This window comes from Octopus bimaculoides, chromosome 7 (genome assembly GCF_046866305.1).
Source record: "Octopus bimaculoides isolate indiv1 chromosome 7, ASM4686630v1, whole genome shotgun sequence".
Classification (NCBI taxonomy): domain Eukaryota; kingdom Metazoa; phylum Mollusca; class Cephalopoda; order Octopoda; family Octopodidae; genus Octopus; species Octopus bimaculoides.
The window spans coordinates 63,388,361-63,410,563 of NC_142934.1; the positions used below are offsets into that span (position 1 = coordinate 63,388,361).

Below are 22,203 nucleotides of genomic sequence, written 5' to 3' on the forward strand. Positions count from 1 at the left end.
ATAGTAACCATGCCCACACACAAATAAATAACTTAGATATGTTTTGGCCAAAGATTGGCCCAGGCCATGTCTAACTTAATAGCACCACCTGATAGGACCTGTTAAGTCATTTTTAAGTCACGTTTTGTGTTATCATGGCCCATTCAAGTTGTTGTTGACTAAGATGTACCCAGTGATGATGGGAGGACAAGCACAGATACACACACATCTATATATATGACTGGCTTCTTTCAGTTTCCATCAACCATATCTATTCACAAGGCCTTGGTTGGCCTGAGACTATAGTAAAAGACGCTTGCCCAAGGTGCCATGCAGTGGGACTGAACCCAGAACCATGTTGGGAAGCAAGATTCTTGCACCTAATAACAACTTTTTTTCCTAATAATTGTACCCACTTTTATAGATGGTGTGATTGATTAAATCAAGCACGGTATAGTATGAGTTAGTTAGCTCTATCAACACTAGGATTTGGGGAGCTAAATTCATTCCTGGTTACTTTGGACTTTAAATGCAAAGACAAACTAAATGCTACTTTGAGACTAAGTTGGTTCGGCACATCACTGTTTCTTTTAACAAACCACTTTTACCAGAAGTGGGGACTTAATAATTAAGATAGTTTGGCAGAATTCTGGTTTAAGCACCCCATGTAACCTCTCAACTTTTTTATGTTTTGGTATTTTCAAGAAAGTTTTATGACCTTGTGTTCTACACACGGAATTCATACAATTATGTAAAAAAAAAAAAAAAAAAAAAAAAAAAAAAAGTTTAAGGGCAATTTAGCTGTTATTTTTAGCACATCTCACGACCACTTGATGCCTTCCTCGTTTCTTTGTCACTCTCACGTATATTAATGTTCTTCATATTTTCTCCACATAAGCATATCTAAGGGTGGTCCATTACTGGGATTTAAGCAAAATATTCTGACTGTCCATATTTTAAAATCTGATTAAAAAAAAAAAACAAGAAATTGAATAAGAGTGGAACTTTTAGGATTTGTGGGTTGGCGGGGTTTAAAACTTTTTTTAAAATATATTTTCATACTCGTATGAATTCCTGTTTGTAGAACACAAATTAGCAAAAATTTTCAGGGCAATCAATCGTATTTGGTCTCGGAGAATTGAAAGTATTTGTGCAGCAAGTTCTGTATAAAATTTTTATTTCTTTAATGTTTATTTTTCTTTTGTAGCTGAATAATGAAAAACACGGTCGCACACATTCATTGTTTTTCACATGCCAACACACAATCGCACACCAGTAACGTATGGAAGTTGTTGCCATTGAGTGTGCTGTCACACTGACCATATTATGACTAACATTAGTACTACTCAAATTAGACATACATTTAATCTTTGAAGATTAAACACAACGATAATACAGGAAATAGTTTTATCGCAAAAAAATATTTCTTCAAATTTAGGAAAAAACTTCCCTTGGCATTATTACTAGGCTACATAGGCCTCTCGCAGGTTACGAAGCTCTTGAATTTTGTTATTAATCAGTATGTAATCACTGAAAATTAAATTAAAAGCGCGTATTTCTGCAACTGTAAAAGCATTTAAGATTAATACTAATCAAATTTTAAATAAAACGCCAAAGCACATAACTAAGAAAATCACAGGGGTGTATATTCTGGGTGTGCGCTGCACACCCATCGAAAATGGCAAATTTATTATAAATATTAACTTTACTCATTAATTTAATCACAAATCATAATGAAAAACTTTTGTTATACTTCTGCTTGAAATTTGGTGGCAGGTATCCTGAAATACACTGCACATCTCATAGCGCGTTCGAGTATATATGAGAATTTCAATGTCGAAGGGTATGTGATAGCTTTGACAGCACTGTCGCATCTTCGTTTTTGTGGCAAGAAGTTGTACGTTTAAATTAATTTAAAACTAATTGTTTTTACAATATTTTTTTCTAACAATATTATCATATAATTTTGATCTTAATTTGTTTTCAAACTAATAAATCACTTTTAGAAGTCAGAAACAAAACTTAAGTCAGGTCACTATACAGCACAACTTTTCAGAATTCGACCTGACTTAAGTTTTAAAAAAATTAATTAATTAATTGATAAATAAAAAAAAGTTGTGAGGGGTTATATGGGGTGCTTAAACTAGAATTCCGTTAATAGTTTCACATTGAGACCATATAAATTTGTAAAAGAAAACAAAAATTCGATGTCGGCTAATTATATTTGTCCCTGGAAGTGAGAGCTCATCAGAACCTTGCCAAACAGCCCCTGTCTAGATCTGTACATTTAAAAATAAAATGCCCAAATTCTTATATAATCAGAATCAACACAATCTGAAATGTATTTGTAGCAAATTTCATTAAAAAAATGCCCATTTTCTGAAACTTATGAGGAAACATAACTGTAGAAGGAAAGTCAAATGTAGGCACGCTGCTGGTATACCTATCTATACAAACGTGCTCCTCGCCCAAGATTTTGTTTCCTCATAATATTCAGAAATATGGGTACTTTTTCATGAAATTGCCCATAAATACCTTTCAGACGGTGTAGATTACGATTATATCAGAATTTAGAGTGAATATAATTTTTTAAAAAATGGTTGGCGCTCTCACATACATATTGAAACACATCACATGTATACAAAATAAAACTTCAAACTTTGAAACAATTGTGTTATGTGTCAATGTATGTGTGCATCCAGCATTTTTATCCTTTTTTTTCACATTAAATTCCGATATAATAACAATCTACACCACCTGGAAAATATTTGTAAAAAGTTTCGTTTAAACTATATCCATTTTTCTGAAAGTTATGAGAAAACAAATGTTCGGGAGCTGGGGTCCAATTGTGGGCGGAGGTAAATTATACGTACACTACTCGTTTTCGGCCTAACAAAAACGCTAACCCTAAACACCAGGTGTAAATATTCTTTACTTTCGCTCAATTGTGTAGGGTATGTCGCGAAGATTTATGTAGTAACTCAGGCACTATCATGCTATTAGCTGTCAGAAAGTGAGCACTTTCACTTCTGACAGCTAATAGCATGATAGTGCCGTAACTCAATCTTTGGCATAACTATAAAAGTGATCATCCTTACATCGTGCTTTACTACCAGAAGAGAAGAAATTTTTTTTAAATAAGACAGGTTGGACATGACTAAAACGGCTTTGACCATAGATATGCGTTATCAAAAGTTATACAAGTTGTACAATCACCACTAGAATGAACCGAACGTTGGTGAAGTTAAACTCTTCTTGGTTGACTAGAGGTAAATATATTAAAAGAAAGTATGAAAAATAAAAGTAATTTGTTTCTAGCATATTACTAAGCCACAGCCAAAATATTCGGCTACGATAAGTTCGAGAACAAGAGATGCAAACGCACCCGCTAAAATTTTGGTGGGACAATTAAAACGTTTTGAACATCCTCCTGAAAAACTTCATCGCCAAAACGAACGAGCGTAGAAACGTTTTTGGACTGATTTAAGACTTACTGTTGAATTTAACTGATCTGATTGATGTACAATTATAATTAATTATTATTACATCTGTATTTGTTTTGATATTAAGATTGAAAAAAAATCGATCTTGTTTGTAAAAAAGTTTGGAGCTGGGTTTGCACCCATTTAGCAAATTTCGTTCCCGCACTTACAGCTTATTGATATAATTATTACTCATGTTATCGACACTGGAAGGCTAGGTACAGTCAACCACGCTGGGATTTGAATTCACAACGTTAAGAGGCGTGACTAAATACGGTACGACTTTATTCACCCACCGATTATGCCATCCACTGAAAAGAAAAACATAAATGTTTTGCATCAAACCTGATGGTTTCTTGCGTTCATTGGTAACATCCTGGAATAAAGATCGCACTCCGATATAATAAAGTAACATAAAATTCCATACGATCCATAACCAGTCCAATAGCATTTGCCACATGGCTGTTTCGAATTCTCTTTAAAAATGACAACAAAAAATATTTGTTTTTGAGACTGCACCGGTAGCAAGGAGTAAACCGGCGACAAGCCGAATTGATACTGTCTATCTACTCAACGAGTAATTTAATCAATAATTAGTAAGCGAAGTGGTTTCGTTTAGTGTTGTTGCCATAGTTACGTAAATTAAGACGTGACGTTCTATTGCAGATTCAGAATAGATTCTGTTTAATTAATCATTTTACGAATAAACTAAGATTATTCAAAGAACATACTTCTATATTTAGAATAAACACGTGGATACTGGATAAGAAACAGACAAACGCAAAGAAAACAACATATATATACGTTGACTGATTATATACAACCGAATATGTAGTGTAACGAAGTTATTTCCCGTACTCTGAAGAAACAACTACGTATATACATTTTTGATAGCCCCAAAAGGTGCAGTGAGATCTCAAACAAACTGTTTACTTATGTAACAGATGCACAGAAGTAATTTGTAAGAATACCAAATCATTTATCCGACCAGAAGATTCACTAAAAGTAGTTATGGTGTCAAGGGGGTAACTCAATATTACTTGTAATAGGACATTAGCGCAGATAAATATACATAACACATACACGCGCACGCGCGTGTGTGTATGTGTTATGTAAGTCTATATGTGAGCGTTGTGTGTGTGTGTGTGTGTGTGTGCATATGTATGTATGTATTTGTATGTATGTGTGTATTTGTGTATATTTGTGTGTGTGTGTGGTTGTCTGTATTTGTGAGTGTGCTTATTTGTGTGTGTTTTCAACATTTAACGTCGTCCTAGATTATGACATTAAGAGTGACTTCAGGTTGATAACTAGTCCTACGAACATGTACATATGAAGGCTATTGGTAGATCATTTCAGTGACACGCAGCAATCCGATATAAATGCAATAGATCAGATATTATTCTGAGACGAAGCAAAAATCATGTGCTGCAGTCGAGATCAGCTCCTCGCTGGATGCGAATATCTTATCATCAAATTGGGCAAAGGAGAATATCTATAGAGAAATAACAGGAAATTTGCAGCTCTTATCATTGATCTTTTAATTGTTTCAGTCATCGGACTGTAGCCATGCTGGGTTACCGTCTTAACCCATTACCTACCAGTGATCTCATATGAGATCACTTAAAAATTACAAATTTCGTAATTATCTGTCAATATTTACACCTATCTAACCTTTTTGCTATATCTACTAGGTATATTTTTCTGATATTCAAATGAGGTTTGCTAATTTTTCACCCAATATCTCGCTTATTTCTATTTAAAATGTTATTTAGAAATGTTATTTTGATCATTCCAGCGTGTTTCTAAGGCTCTTTTATGCTAGAAATCAAAGTTTCATAAAAACATTCCAGTTAATAGAATTATGGAAAGTAATGGGTTAAAGAGTTTTAGTCGAACAAATTGACATCAGAACTAAGTTTTGTTTTTGAAGTTTGGTACTTGTCCTATCGGTTCTTCTGCTGAACTGCTAATAGCTTAAGTTATGGGGATGTGAACCAACCAACACATATTGTCAAGCGATGGTGGGAGACAAACACAAAAAACACATACATATATAAGCACACACATATTTATGTGCGCGCATAACAAACTTCTTTCAGTTTTCATTCATCAAATCCATTTATAAGGTTTTGGTCGACCCGGGACAGTAGTAGAAGATACTTTACCAAGATGTCACGCAGAGGGACTGAACACGGAACCATGCGGTTGGGAAGCAAATTTCTTACCACACAGTTCCCCCTGCATCTATATATATGTAGTGAATCTTGCAAGCATGAAGTGGATTTGATCCACCATAGCGAAATTTAAATTAACAGCTCAACAGAACTTTTCTCACGGTAAAACAATAGTTTTTCACAATGACAGCACTTTTACATTTTCCAGATTACCTTAGCTAGGCCGAAATAATGTCTTCACCACTTGACCCTTTCTAACGTCTTCTACTTCACCAAAAGCTAGAACAGAGGTATCACAGTACCGCCAACGAAGCCCATTGTTCTCAACGATATGTCTATCCTTCTGGGTAATTATAAAAGCAAGAACTCCAAGCAAAAAGACAAAAAAAAAAAGAAAAAAAAACACGGGCGGGTCGAACACGAACCCGAAAATATGATCACAGAAATTTTTATACGATTCTCGATTTGATTATACCATTTGATTTCATTTTTCCGATATTTCATATTCCGATTTCCATTAAGTCATAACTCCCAAACTGTTGTATTTCCCTCGGAAGACTCGCAGAGATAACACAACGAGTTGTCCAATTTAATTATTACATTTATTATTCAATTACATACAAAGAACGCACTCACCCAATGTTCGTTATGAATAAACAAAAGTCATGTCCGCCATTCTACTACGACAGTCACACAAGACAACAACAATGAAACAATGAACTCAGACGAACCATATGGACACACGAGACGTCAGACGAACAACACATCCAACAGTCCATATAACACCTCCCCACTGAAATTGATGCTACACAAGAAATATCAACAGCAAAGTCTCTCATGGGTTTTACGGGTTCTCTTGGATCGTCTTGGGTTGTCTGGTCCATACTCTGGAACGGGTAACATGATCTTGGGTCTGGTTTGTCGTTGAGTTAGTGGCACAGTTTCCGAGATCTCCATCGGGTGATCTGTTACAAATTGAAATACAGTGTTTTCTGCATCACCAGGTTCATTGTCTTCCTCAGTTGTGTACCGCGGTCTCAGCTGTTCCCAGTGTCGTCTCCACATCGGGCCATGAGGTATGACCTTCACGTTAAAGCAGCGAGTACCCAATGACTTCTTAATGATTGCTGGTACCCACCGGGGATCTTTGTCTCGGCGAGGTCCATAGTATAGTGCATACACAGGATCTCCGGCCTTGTACTGCCTGATAACTTTAGCGACATCAGCCGAGCTTGGAGTCACCTGAGACTTGTATGCTTCCTTAGACTGTTTGCCTTGAGCAATGTGTGCTGGCGATGGCAGCAGAGAATCAGTCCTTGTTCGTATCTGCCGGTGATTCAAAAGTTCACTTGGAGAGAATCCACAGGATGTCGGTGTTCTCCGGTACTGCATCAAAAACTCTTGTCGGCGGAAGAGAAGACTTCCTCAGAGCTTGTTTGAAGGTCTGCACCAAACGTTCCGCTGCTCCGTTGGTAGCTGGGTGGTAAGGTGCCCCTGTCAGGTGTGTGATCCCACGTTCTTTGCACCAGCTCTGGAACTCCTCAGACGTAAAAGTTGGTGCGTTATCGGTGACCAATGTGTGAGGAAATCCGAAGTGCGCAAAGTCTTCCTCAAGCAGATTTAAAGTGGCTTTGGAGGACGTGGAGGAAGTAGGATGAATGCATGGGTACTTGGAATAAGCATCTGTGATCACCAACCAATCTCTACCCATAAAATTTATTGCGTGGTCTAGGTGTAAGCGGCTCCACGGCTTTTCTGGTAACATCCATGGGTGAACTGGAGGCTTAGATGGCTGCCTTTGATGTTCGTTACACGAATCACATCGTCGACTGGCTATCTCTATAACAGCATCGATACCAGGCCAATAAACAGCAGTTCTTGCTAGTTGTTTCATGCGTTCCATGCCAAAGTGTCCAAGATGCAGAAGATTGAGGATCTTTGGCTGCAAGCTATGTGGAATCACAACTCTAGATCCATGTATAAGGCATCCATGGCAGATACTAAGTGAGTTTGATAACTTACGGAACTTGTTGACTTCGTCATTGATCTCCATGTTCTTTGGTGGCCAGCCTTCACGGACGTAGCGCATCACTGTTGATATCACTGGATCTTTCCCTGACTCTTTCCCTGACCTTTCTGTCAAAGTCGTTATCATCACCGAATGGCAAGCGACTGAGGGCATCAGCATTGCCATGATCTGCTGATTTCCGATATTCAATGGTGTAGTCAAACTGGTTCAGCCACAGGGCCCATCGTGCTAGTCTGTTAGCAGTGAGAAGTGGCGTCCCTTTCCTCGGACTGAATAGTGATGTCAGTGGCTTGTGGTCAGTCACGAGTACGAATTTACGACCGTACAAATACTGGTAAAACTTCTGCAAGCCAAATATGATAGCTAGGGCTTCCTTTTGAATTTGACTATAGTTACGCTGTGCAGAAGTGAGAGTCTTGGACATATTGGATATTGGGCGCTCACTTCCATCAGGATAGCGGTGAAACAGGACTGCTCCAATACCAACGTTTGATGCGTCGCAAGCCAGTCCCAAAGTTTTGTTTGGATCGAAGTGTATCAGAACTTGACACGATGAAAGTACATTTTTCAAGTGATCAAAAACTGACTGTTCCTCATCTCCCCACTTCCAAATAGTTGACTTTTTTGTAAGGCAATAGAGTGGCTCTGCTATACTGGCTAGGTTTGGGATAAACTTTCCATAAAACTGAACTGAACCGAGGAAAGATTTCAAGCTTGATTCGTTCGTTGGAGATGGCATCTTTAAGACTGCTTCAACTTTGGATCCCTTCGTGATCCCTTCAGCCGACAAAATGTGTCCAAGGTATTCTACACTGGGTAGTGCAAACTGGCACTTTTCACGGCGACATCTGAGTCCACTGTCGCTTAGACGTGTGAGCAGACACTTTAGGTTGTTTAGGTGACTGTTTGCATCTTTCCCACTGACGAGCATGTCATCCTGGAAGACGGCCACTCCAGGTAGGTCATGGGTCAGGTTTTCCATGATCTCCTGAAAGTAACCAGGTGCTGACTTGATTCCGAAAGGGAGTCGTTGCTGCAGGAGTACTCCACGGTGAGTGCTGAGTGCAAGTCTGCGTTGACTCTCTGGAGCCAGCTTGATCTGATTATAGGCATCAGCAAGGTCTATCTTTGTATATCCGAATCCACCTCCGAGTTTCTGCATCAGTTCAGCAGAGAGTAGCATTGGATGACTATGATCAGCAAGCTGGTCATTGATTCCCACAGAGTAGTCACCACAAATTCGTAGTTTGGGTTTCAGGTTGCTTGAAGCGTGTGCTTTACGAATTGGTACCACTGGCGTTCCGTATTCGTTGAACTGAACTGGCTTCCAGGTTCCCTTGGCGATGCCTTCTTCGTAACCTTTGGCTAGGTCATCACGAAGAGCAAACGGGACCGGACGTGCCTTGTGAAAGACTGGTGTTGCGTCTGATTTGAACTTCACTTCCAGTTCAAAGTTCTTGAGACATCCCAATTCTTGCTTGAAAAGATCTGGAAATTCATCACACATGTTGTGACAATCTTGCTGCAGGGAAACATAGGGCTCATTTGAGGTCTTTGGATACATCACTTCAGCCCCTTCCCTCTTGGCTTGGCTGTCTATGCTTTTCAAACCTAGAGCAGTGTCCACGGAAATTCCCAGAGTCTGGATAGCATTCCGACCCAGCAAATTAAGATCAGAGATCTTGGTGACTATGTAAGGTATAAGATCCTGCATACCAGTTGTTGGATCCTTGGTTTGGCCCATGAAAGTTCCTAGAACAGGCAGGTTGTGCTTGCTGGCAGATTCATAGCGATGCTTGACATCTTGCAGCTTTGGTCTTCCAAGTTGTTTCCAGATTGACAAGGAAACAAAATTGCCTGTAGTAGCAGTGTCCAATTCCATTGTGAGCAGTCTGTTCTGGATTGTTATTGGCACAATTAAACTATGAGCATCCTGGGAAACTTCGCCTAGGATCGCCTTGACCAGCTCAGCTTTTGTGATTCTTTTCACAGGAGTTTGTGAGTAGCCATTGCATTGCTGGTGTTGTTTTATTCTACATACCGCTTGCAAATGTCCTTTTTTGTCACAAAAATGACATTTGGTTTCTCTGTCGCTTTGTGGGCCTTTCCACATCGGTAGCATTTCTCCTGGTTTGTGGAATAAGACTGCTGATGTTTCTTTTGAGGACTCTTATACTTGTTCTTGTTCTGTTGGACCTTGTACACCTGCTTGGTTTTGGAACCGTAGACAGTTTCTTTTGCAACCTTTGCTGCGTCTTCAGTCTCAATGGCAACTTGGACAACACAGGCAAAATCTAGTTCTGTGTCTTTTATCTTAAAAAGTGCCTTCAGAACCGCTTCATTATTGACTGAACATATGAATCTCTGTCTCAGAGCTTCATCCTGTGGGTTGGTGATCGCTGGAAAATCACAGGTAGCTGCATCCTGACGTATACGTGCTGCCAGCTCCTGGAGAGTTTCGCCTGGCTTCCGCTGCATATCACTCCAAAACTTGAAACGCTCTCTCACAATGAAAAGTGTTGGGTCGAACTGTTCTTTCATGAAGTCAACGATTTCGTCCATTGTCAAGTTGTTGATATCTTTAGGCGGATTTTGTTGGGTAGCCAGATTAGCAAGTTGCTTGTAAACAGTAGCGGTCTGATTGGTCAGGAACACATGTGCTATGCGTTGTTCAGGTACAGCATTAGCAGCCACAAGCGTACGGAATCTTGACCAGTAATCAGGCCATAGTTCTGTCGCTGAATCAAATGCAGCAAATGGTGGAATCGACACCATTGTCGAAGCAGCTGAAAAATAGCCACTAAAATCGCCTTCAACTTGTCGAGCACCAAACAGTTTTAACAGAGCATCCATATCTCTCTTATGTTGTTGCATTTGCTTGTCCATTTGTTCCCTAAACAATTTAATAAGTTCTACTGTCTGTTTTTCAGCCATTGTTATTACGATGAATAATTTTACGGTAAAGTAAGCATGTATCCTATCGGCGACGCCAATAAACTCTGTTGTATTTCCCTCGGAAGACTCACACAAGACAACAACAATGAAACAATGAACTCAGACGAACCACAGTGACACACATATCCAACAGTCCATATAACACAAACCTAAATGTTTTGTATTGTCCCCTCTCTGTATGTCATTCATTGACTAATAAAGAATTAGTTAGTCAATCGGCTCGTGACAACTCAATAAGTTAGTTAGCGAATGATAACCGAGTCACAGATAGCTATCATCAGTTAGGGAGCGGAACGCTAAAGACAATGGTCAGCAAGAGAAATGAAATTTACTGTCAGCAACTGTGAGACAACGTACCACAACCCTACAACTTTCACTAGCTCTATATCTGTTCTCTTACAACGTCATTCTATCGCTATTGGTGGCTTACTGCAAAGAGAACGTGTTCACAAAACTATACAAAGAAAAATTCTACAACATCTAACTTTCTTTCGCTTGCTCTCGGATTTTATAACCTGCCCGTCGAGGCAAGGCATTTTCAACGTAACGGTAAATAAATACTTTCTTAAAACTTCATGCATTGTTCATCTTTCACATCCTACAACATGCCGTTATAACAACAAATTTTATCGTTACAACTGCTGACTCTGACATTTCATATCTATCTATCTATCTATCTATCTATCTATCTATCTGTCTGCATGCATGAATGTATGTATGTATGTATGTATGTATGCATGCATGCATAAATGTATGTATGTATGTATGTATGTGTGTTTATGTATGTATGTGTGTGTGTATGTATGTATGTATGTATGTGTGTGTGTATGTATGTATTATGTATGTATGTATGTATGTATGTAAAAAGACATATAAAGAATATAAACCCACCTTACAACTTGAGCTGAGAAGGCTTAAAAATAAGTGGTGGTTGAAGATCTCTGAAGATATTCAAAGGGCTTATGACGCAAAGGATTTAAAACTAACTGTCTTTTGCGTGTCGTATATGGTCCAACAACTTCGTGTATTGTTCCCATTAGATCCAAAGACAATACTGCAGTCATCAAGGAGTCAGAGAAAATCCTTAAACGTTGGCAAGAACATTTCACCGATTTATTTGATAATCCATCATCAGTTGATCATGATGTGCTAGATGGCATCACCTAATGTGTTGTAAATTTCAAAATGGATCGATTACCAAATTATGAGGTTAAAATGGCCATCAACCAGTTAAACGTATGTAAGGCACCTGAATCAGATGGAATTCCTGTGGAACTGTTAAAGGTTGATAATAAGAACATAACACAAACAATATTTAATCTCATCACAGAGTGCTGGGATGGAGCTCCTGTACCACAAGATTGGATAGATAATATCTTAGTGACCTTGTTTAAAGGCAATGGGGATAAAGGAATCTGCGATCATTATCGTAGCATCACTTGTTCGAATCTGCGGACAAAGTACTTGTTAGATAATTGTTGAACAGGTTGATGGAGGACATTTATCCGACAGTAATCCCTGAATCACAAAAAATCTGGCAGAGGGACGATTGATATGATCTCTGCAAGGCAAACTCAGGAGAAATGTATTGAGCAGCGAGTTCCTCTGTATCAGGGTTTTTGTTGATCTGATAAAGGCCTTTGATACGGTGAACTGAAATGCACTGTGGAAAATATTAGGGAAAATAGGGTGCCCACCAAAGTTTATTGATATGTTCGTTCGACTGCACAGAAATATGAAGGCTCGGGTTGTCTTGAATGGAAATTGTCCAATGAAATCCCAGTTGATACACGCTGTTCTCAATATTTTCTGCTGTGATACTGACTCATGCATTCCAGGACTGTACAAAGGGTATTCTATTGGAAATTAGAACTACAGGAAGGATCTTTGACCTATTGATCAATTTCAAATCCAAGGTGTTCCAAATATTAATTAGAGAACTCTTGTATGCAGACGATGTTGACCTTTTGGCTCACTCTCAGGATGACATGCAACACATCATGAATTGTTTTGCAGTATCTTTTAATGCCTTCGGTATGGAAATTAATTTTAAAAAAAACCAAGGTGATGTTCACCCCATCACCAGGGGAAGTATATATCGAGCCAAATGTAATGGTGCATGAAACTAGGTTGAGTGTAGTTGACACTTTTGTTTACCTGGGTAGTACATTATCAAGGGATGATTCACTGGATGCAGAAATACACCTGCGCATTCAGAAGGCCTTTGGAAAATTAGAAAAGTGTGTGGGCAGATCATGGCGTCAATATCAAGACCAAGATTAGTGTGTACAAGGTCTGCGTTCTAAGTGCTCTGCTGTACTCTTAGGAAACGTAGATAATACATCGTATGCGCCTTAATTTTCTTGAACATTTTTACCAGAAGTGTTTAAGAAGAATCCTAAACATCAAATGGCAACCGGAAATACCTGACACACAAATTCTTATAGATGCTGGCTGCACGAGCATTGAATCTACCATCATATCGTCTCAAATACATTGGGTAGACCATGTTCTGCGCATGAATGAGGAAACACTCAAAACAACTATTTTACAGTCAATTTCACACTGGGAAACGCCCTCATCACAAAACAAGAATAAGATATGAAGATTGCATTAAAAACAACCTTAAAGATTTTCAGCTTGAAGATTAAAACTGGGAAGTGCTTGCTTTAAAGATGGGTAATTGGAGAGGATATGTGAAGGAAGGCTGCAGAATGTTTGAAGAGAGACGTCTTGATCATGGAAAACTTAAACATCAGCTTCGAAAAGGCCACAGTATGAACATCAATAAGAACATAATGAGCTGGATTTGTGACTTGTGTGGTCGTCTACTGCTCTCTAAATCTGGGTATGTCACTCATTTAAAATCACATAAAATGCCAACTGTATGCAGCTCTATCCCTCCAATGCTAGGTGAGACAACATGTGTGGTAAAAAGATCTGCAAATCAATATCTGGTCTTAAAACGCATATAAGGGTACATAAGAATGACATCCCACAAATTGACCCAATAAATCTAATAGAGGGCACATCTTTTGTCTGTCACGCTTGCTGCAGACCGTGCGAATCTAATGTTGGACTTAAAAAAACACCTTAAGGGTCATGGACGGACTTTTGGAGCTGATGATGTTTGATGGGGCTACATGGGGACACGGCAATCATCTGCAAAGATGAAGCAATCACCATATGCATGCATGTATGTATGTATGTATGTATGTATGTATGTATACAATCGGTCAGTAAGTAGTTCATAGATTTGCAAAGAGCACACTCGGGGAACCTAGAGAGGCGCAAATTTACGTCCTTGGCCAACTGCATATGGCATTTAAAAGACGAGGAAAGACCATGCACCATTTTTCTGAAACAGCCTCGACCATACTCCAACGGGAGCAGACGATGCAAACTTTGCTTGACCGAGAGGTCAAGGATCTTCAAAAATTTGCTTGACTCGGGGGCCTCCTTAAATTCCAAAAGTGAGATGTTTAACCGGTGCCCACATGAGAGAAACAGTTATATTGAAGACATGGAATTTCTCGCTTGCTGACGAGTGAACGGAAATCGTACATAAACTGACCCTTTTAGGAGACAACTGGAACCGATCAAAGAGAGATAACTCTATTACGCCCCGAAGGGGTTTTGCTTCGAAGAATTTCGTTTTTTTTCCCACAACCTTACCATGAGTGTATTCTTAGCCCCATTAGTAAATTGGTTACGTGCCTCCAAGCAGTAGATCTATGGTGTCTCCTATATTGATAAGAACAATAGTAGATCGATAATGGTAAATTCCTGGCCGGCTATATGTAACGATTACTTTAAATGTATATCCAAGTAACAGATTTTTATTTATTTCTATTATCGTAGGTGCATTGTGTTTTATAAAACAGATTTGCATAAATGCCAATAATCCTGCTGCATAATTTATTTCATTTGTAGATATGTAATGGCACCAGACTAATATTTAAGAAGCTTATACAACATGTATCCGCTTAGCTTTGCCAATTTTGCTAAATATTTAAGTTTGTCCCCACTGTCGAAGCGTTGCTTTTGACTTCTAATAATATGATTATACTGATATTACTTTGCAGAGCTTTTGTAGCCATACTTACTGTTGCAATGAGTGGTTTGAGCGTTTTAGTCTACATCAGTGCTTGCCTCCCTTTCTGTTTCGATTCGTCAACTTGTATTATAGTATTATCAAATCTACCTCCTCAATTAAGGCTGTTACATCTCTGTATGTAACACGCTTGGTGTTTTTGCGAAGCTGAAACATTTCTTACTGTTTCCTCAAAAATACGTAATTGGGTTTTGCAGGTGTTGACAACTGCTTTCATTTAGAATATATATATAATAGCAGAAAGACCGCCCTCCGCGCGGTTTTCTGCTAGACCGTTGATAATATTTTCACATTTGATTCCCAATTCTAATAATTTTTATATTTTACGTCTAATTATTTCATTGTATAAAAGTGCTCACTGGCTTAGTAAATATTACTTTCATTATTTTATCACAGTTATAATCTCTCACTTTTAAGCTAACATCACGGTAGTCCAAGAACAGAGGGAGAACAATTTGTCAAGTTTTACCTTCCCCTAAAAGCAACATAGAGATTACAATTCAGTAGCCCATCTGCAAGCTTTGCAGTGTGTGTGTGTGTGTGTGTGAGAGAGAGAGAGAGAGAGATAGAGGGGGGCTGGGAGAGAACATTGCAAATAATGAATGAAATAAACATGAAATGAAAAAAATCGTATAAATAAAAGGGCATTACTACAGATGTGTACGCCCCCGACTTTGCTGCCTCTTAACATCCAGAAAAATGGATACTTTTTAATAGAATTTTCTATAAATACCGCTTAGATGTTGTAGCTTCAGAGTATATAGGGATTTATGGGATAGAATTTTTCCGAGGGGATGGAGAGAGAAGTTTTGGAAAATTCACACGATCTAACTTTTCCCCTCATAACTTTAAGGAAGTTGGGTATCTTTTAATGAAAATTTATACGAATCCCTTTCAAACGGCATAGATTACGTTTATAAAGAAACTAGCAGTATAGCCCGGCGCTGCTCGGGATTAAGCTAGGATTATTAAGTGATCAAGTGCTTTATTTCAAACCAAAATAAGTAACATGGACATCAGATTTGAGCGAAATCCGTTGAAATTGGTTTGGTTGAAAATGGTTTGCTGGCAATTTGATTGGGAAATCCCATAAGGAATCAGTTTATTGGTTATTTCCACTCATTGACTGTGTTTTTTTTAAAGTTGCATTAGAGATCTGCATAGGAAAGGGTTGATCTGAAGGTTTGCACTGGGGATGTGAATTGGAGTAACTTAATAAAACTTACCAACAGCCTTAACCAAAAAATAAGGGGCCTGTCCCTTCTAGGTTAACTCTAACCCTAAACCCTAACCCTAACCCTGACCCTAAAACCGTAACCCTAACACCAACCCTAATCCTAACCCTAACCCTAACACTAACCTTAACCCTAATCCTAACCCTCACCCTAAAACCCTAACCGTAACACCCTTGTGGAAATCGTGCGGGTGTTAATCTGAAAAATTACCAAACCCTTTTTGTGGTCCGAAAAACGGGTTGGGGGGGATTGACAAATTGTTACATTTTTGTTTCATAGTTGTGAAATATAAACAAAACTCTTTCGCTCCCAAAATAGTATATGTGCGTATGTGTGAGAGTGAGAGGTGGGAGAAAGATGAACGATTTAAAACAAATAAATGATTTAAAATAAATATATTTGAATTGTTGTGTGAGAAAGTATATATAATCTCATTATAGAATATAGTGTCTTTCAAAAACATCGTATATTTTAAACTATATCTCGTGTTTAAGAAAAAAAAAATGCCTTTTACATTTTACACTTACTCTGTCTTAACTATATTTTCATTCCTAATACGCTTTCTGCCTCTCTTTCAACTTCTTTTTTTTTTTTTTTTTTTTTTAGACGCTAGCAAAGTAAACTCTGTCTTGCTTAGAAAAAGTTGCTTTGATTTCTGTCTGCCTTACCCACATTTTTCATTTTTTTGGGGGACGCTAGCAAACACTGTATCTCCCCCCCCACTGTCACAAACACACTATTTCTTTCTTTCTTTCTCTCTCTCTCTGTCTGTCTGTCTCTCCCTCTCTCCTTCACGCGCGTACGCACAGATTTGACTTCGCCATGTCAACAAACTTCAAAATTGGTAAAAGTTTATCGATTTTTACAGCTATACGCGGGTGCCTCTGAGAGAAAAAGTTGACGAAAACGCAGGTAGGGTCATGAACAATGTCCTCTTAAAATTGGAGCGACATGTGTGCTAATTTGTGGACGTGCATAAACTACATTCACGTACACACACACACACATCCTCTCTTTTATAGATATAGATTTGTGGGGAAAATTTTTCGGTGAATTTCCCCACTTTTTTTTAAACCACAGTCTTCGAAATGATGGGGTTGAAGTGGGGGGGGGGGGCATCTGTGTATGAAAAAAAAAAAAGTTTTGAAATGCCGCTTCCCTCACCATCCCACTTCGGACCTACTTTGGCCAATTTTTTTGTACTTCAAAACCATTGGAAGAGCATTTTCGGTAAAAATAATTTTTTAAAAATTCTTAATATTTTCAGAGGGAAAAGAGTGATTTAAGGGCGATTTGGCTGTTGTTTCTAGCACAATCAAAGATAACCCTCCTCGTTTCTTTATCACTCTTGCATGTATTGATGTTTTTCACTATTTTTCACCATAAATACAATTATTCTTATATTCTTTTACTTATTTCAGTCATTTGACTGCGGCCATGCTGGAGCACTGTCTTCAGTCGAGCAAATCGACTTATTCTATCGGCCTCTTTTGCCGAACCGCTAAGTTACGGGGACGTAAACACACCAGCATCGGTTGTCAAACGATGTTGGGAGGGGACACACATACACACACACACACACAAACAACACACACACATACGCACACACACACATATACACGCACGCACACACATACACACACACATATATATATACATACATATGACGAGTGTCTTTCAGTTTCCGTCTACCAAATCCACTCACAAGGCTTTAGTCGGCCCGAAACTATAGTAGAAGACACTTGCCCAAGGTGCCACGTAGAGGGACTGAACCCGGAACTATGTGGTTGGTAAGCAAGCTACTTACCACACAGCCACTGCTGCGACTATATACTATAAAAAAGAAAATTTGAGAAATTGAAAATTTTTTGCAACCCCACTCTCTGCCTCGATTGTGTCTGTTTAAAAATTAAAATATTGAAGAGCCCGAGAAGGTCATTGCTGGCATTTATCCACAGTGATAAAAAAAAAATTACGGAGGTGTACTTGGAAATTCCGCTGAAGTCGACTTTGCCTTTCATCATTTCGGGGTCGATAAATTAAGTACCAGTTGCGTACAGGGTTCGATCTAATCGACTGGCCTCCTACACAAACATTTCGGGCCTTGCGTCAAAATCTGAAATCACTATTATATTTTTCATTGAGGCGACAAGCTCGCATAATCGTTTGCACGCCGGACGAAATGTTTAACGGCATTTCTTCTGTCTTTATGTTCTGAGTTCGAATTTCCGCCGCGGTCGACTTTGCTTTTCGTTCTTTCGGGGTCGATAAAATAAATATCAGTTGAGTACTGGGGTGGATGTAATCGACGTATCCCCTTCTCCACAAAATTTCTGGCCTTGTGCCAAAATTTGAAACCAAAATTATGTCTTTAAGGCAACAATCTGTCAAAATCTTTAGCATGCCGAGCGGAATAATTAACTGCATTTCTTCTGTCTTTACGTGCCGAGTTCAAATTCTGCCACTACGCCTTTCATTCTCAATAAATTTAATTGCCAGTAAAGTACTGGGTTTGAGTAATCGACTTACCCGCTCCCTCGAAATTGCTGGCCTTGTTCTGAAACTTGAAACTAATATTATATTTTTGTCTTTTTTGTTAGAATTGTAGAGCCAGTTACAAACAGAAGTAGCAGAAATTTAACAAAATAACTGATCTGTCAAGCCATGCTCGGCGTATTAAATACGGCAAAGGTCAAATCGAAGCTTATATTAGGGAAAGGGTGATGGTGGTAGTGCTGGTCGGTGTCAATTTACTAATTTGCAGCTGTCAGAGTGAGAAATCATTATCTTTTTTAACAATCTTTTACGTTCTAGACTCCAATATCACTGGGCTCAACTTTGCCTTCTGTAGTTAATAAAATTACTATTCGATTATAACCTGAAAATATACTTTGTATTTGCATTACATATGCGCAGTTATGGCTATGTTGTTCAAATACTCGCTTTGCAACTATGTGGTTTTGCGTAGCCCTAAACAGACCAGTGTCTTGTGAACTTAGCGGTTCGGCAAAGTGATTCGACCGAATAAGCACCTCACTTAAAAATAAGTACTAGGGTCGATTTGTTTGTCTAAAACCTTCTTGCATAACATATGTGCAGCCATGGCTGTGTTGTTCAGATGCTCGCTTTGCAACTATGTGGTTTCGCAGAACCCCGGGATGACCCGTGCCTTGTGAATCTAGCGGTTCGGCCAAAAGTTTCGATAAAATAAGTACCTGACTTTAAAATAAGTACTAATGTCAATTTGTTCGACTAAACCTTTCAAGGCGGTACCCCAGTATGGCCACAGCCCATGCCAGGGGTACTACCTTGAAGATAACGATTAAAGATAACGTTGAGTCAATAAAATCGCTTAAGGATTCTTAAAATATTTTCATAATGTGTTGAGGAATTTTCTTTTACTTCTCTCAGTCATTAGACTACGGCCAAGCTGGGGCACCGCCTTGAAGAATTTGTAGTCGAATGTACCGATCCCAGTACTTATTTTTTAAAGCCTGGTACTTATTCTATCAATCAATTTTGCCGAACCAAGCTTAAAGTTACGGGGACGTAAACACACCAGCTCCGTTTGTCAAGCGGTGGGTGGAGGACACACACACACATACTCTTTTATTTGTTTCAGTCCTTTGACTGCGGCCATGCATTATTATATACGACTGGCTTCTTTCAGTTTCTATCTACCAAATCCATTCACAAGACTTTGGTCAGCCTGGGGCTATAGTAGAAGACACTTGCCCAATGTGTCACGCAAAGGGACTGAACCTTGAACCATGTGGTTGGGAAACAAAAACGAAAAATAACAAGTTTTCATTTACAATAATAAAAAACGTGAATAATATTCACACACGATTCCATAATTATCCACACGTGAGCAATAATGGAATATAGCACTAGCTGTTAGTAAGCTGACAAACTTGAAGATAGCTAATGTGAGGCTGACTACTGACAACTGGGATGTCTGGCTGACTGTTAAGCTTAAAGATTACCTTCATTCATTATTGTTACATTCATTGTGACATTTATCTGAAAGTGTAACCACAACCTTTAAGCACAAAACTAATTAAGAACAAAAATGGTTATGAGGCAAATAGGCTAGTATGCATGGGCGATTGCTGTTCTTCCATAAACAACCTGACCTGGACTTGTGCCTCGGAGGGGAACTTTCTAGATGCAATCCCATGGTTCTTCATGACCGAATGGAGTCCTTTTACTCTCTCTCTCTCTCTCTCTCTCTCTCTCTATATATATATATATATATATATATATATATATATATAGGTAAAGTAAAATTTAGAGGTAATACTTGACAATTGTAAGCACCTGTGTATGCCAGCTCGTGGTTGAGGTGAAAGAATAAATTGTAAATCCAAAAAATAAAAACAAAGATACAAAGGATTCTGAGTCCTTTGTATTTTTGTTGTTATTTTTGGGATTTACAATTTATATATATATATATATATATGTTAGGGACGACCGTGCGAACTCATAAAAGGAGAAATGGTGACGAATGGAAAAACAGGACTCCTTTTATTTAAACGGGTCACACGGTCGAACATACAAATAGATATATCAAATGATGATATAGATGATATGTTATACGTCGATAACATAGATGACCAGTAATGAAAGACCACAACCGTATAAGATGAATAACAGAAATATTTATTGTAGCGTTAAAGATGTATGTCTGTGTGAGAGTGTAAATGCGACATATAAGAACATAATCAAAGACAGGCCGTCGTACAAAGAAAAGTGTGTATGTGAGTGATACATGTGTGTGTATGTTATTACAGCAGAGAGAAAGAGAGTCAATAACACGTGGACAATTATACCAGATCGTTAGTACACTATAGGAAAAGTTCTGTATGTGAAAGTGAGTAGAGGCTGAGTTTGGCAGAGCTGATCACTAGTTGTGATGTCGAGGCATCGATGCCTAGCCGTGATTCTTGTTATACAGATGTTCGTCGCTGGCTGTGGTTCTCTTGTCTGTTTGTTTACTGTGGTGAAGCTAAGTCACCTAACAGAATCGAAGAGAGAGATGGGCCGCGGAGTTTGGTTTGGTGTACATAGTAAATCGTGTTGACGCTGGTAGAGATTGTTGCTGGTTAGTAGTAATCGTAGAATCGTGTTGGTCATGATGATGATACTGGATAGTAGTAGTAGACTCTTGTTGCTGATGTGGCGACGGCGGAGGTCATCGTGGCTGGACGAAGCTGCTGAAGTGGTCGCTGGAACTGCTGCTGCTGTCGTGTGGTACACGGAACAGTTCTCAAAGAGAAACTGGACTGAGACAAATTATTGGGTATGAGTTGATCTATATATAGCGTTAAGAGGGCTCCAAATGCCTTTAGAATTTTACTCCATCACGTGACCTTATTAGGGGCCGTGATTGGTCAGTTTGCGTTCTGGCGGGAACGGTTCGAAGAAGTTGCCGATTCGAATAATGATCAGTCACGTGATGGACAAGGAATGGGTTCTCTACTACGCTCGCATTTATTTATATTTAAATGAGAAGATTGTATGTAATGGCGATAGTAGTTTGTATCTAATGGCGGGAGGTAGTTTCACTACATATATATATATATATATATATGTATAATTAAAATTTAGGGTTCAGCAGGCATTGCTTCACCACACATAAAAAAATAGAAATAGCAGCCAAAACTACTATTTCTCTACCAAAATACGACTCCAAAACGGCAACACACACACACACACCCTCTGAGGCACAAGCCCGGGCAAGATTGCTTATGAAAGAACAGCAACCAGCCATGCATACTAGCCTCCTCTCTCCACGCGACTGATGTCATCGAAAAGAAAGGCAAAGGCCGATATAGCTTAGCACCAGTGACGTCGCAACTTATTTCTACAGTTGAGCGAACTAGAGCAACGTGAAATAAAGTATTGCTCAAGAACACAACACGCAACCCGGTCTGGGAATCGAAATCACTACTTCGTGATTGTGAGGCCAACGCTGAGTCATGCGCCTTCATCACACACACACACACACATACACACACACACACACACACACACTCACACACACACACTCACACGTGTGTGTTTGTATGTGTGTGTGTGTGTGCGTGTGTGTGTTCGCACATGCTCTTAACTATGCACAAAATATTCTCGTCTACTCTAGGCACAAGGCCCGAAGTTGTTGGGGAGGGGGCCAGTCGATTAGACCGATCCAGTACTCAACTGGTACTTAATTTATCGACCCCGATAAAAA

General features: G+C 38.9%; 1 protein-coding gene across 3 annotated transcripts in view; it reads right to left on the reverse strand.

Annotated features, from left to right (window-relative positions):
- LOC106884525 (uncharacterized) overlaps positions 1–4,071 on the reverse strand; it is a 38,902-nt gene extending 34,831 nt beyond the window's left edge. Inside the window, exon 1 of one of the 3 annotated variants that reach the window (XM_014911957.3) lies at positions 3,807–4,071. In XM_014911957.3, coding sequence (XP_014767443.2) covers positions 3,807–3,921 — 115 coding nt within the window. In that variant the 5' untranslated portion in view covers positions 3,922–4,071. Of the gene's footprint in view, positions 1–1,732; positions 1,869–2,852; positions 2,873–3,806 lie in introns of those variants that run through there. The other 2 variants (XM_089355448.1, XM_089355447.1) reach the window with 2 other exon arrangements.
- Between the last annotated feature and the right edge of the window lie 18,132 nt (positions 4,072–22,203).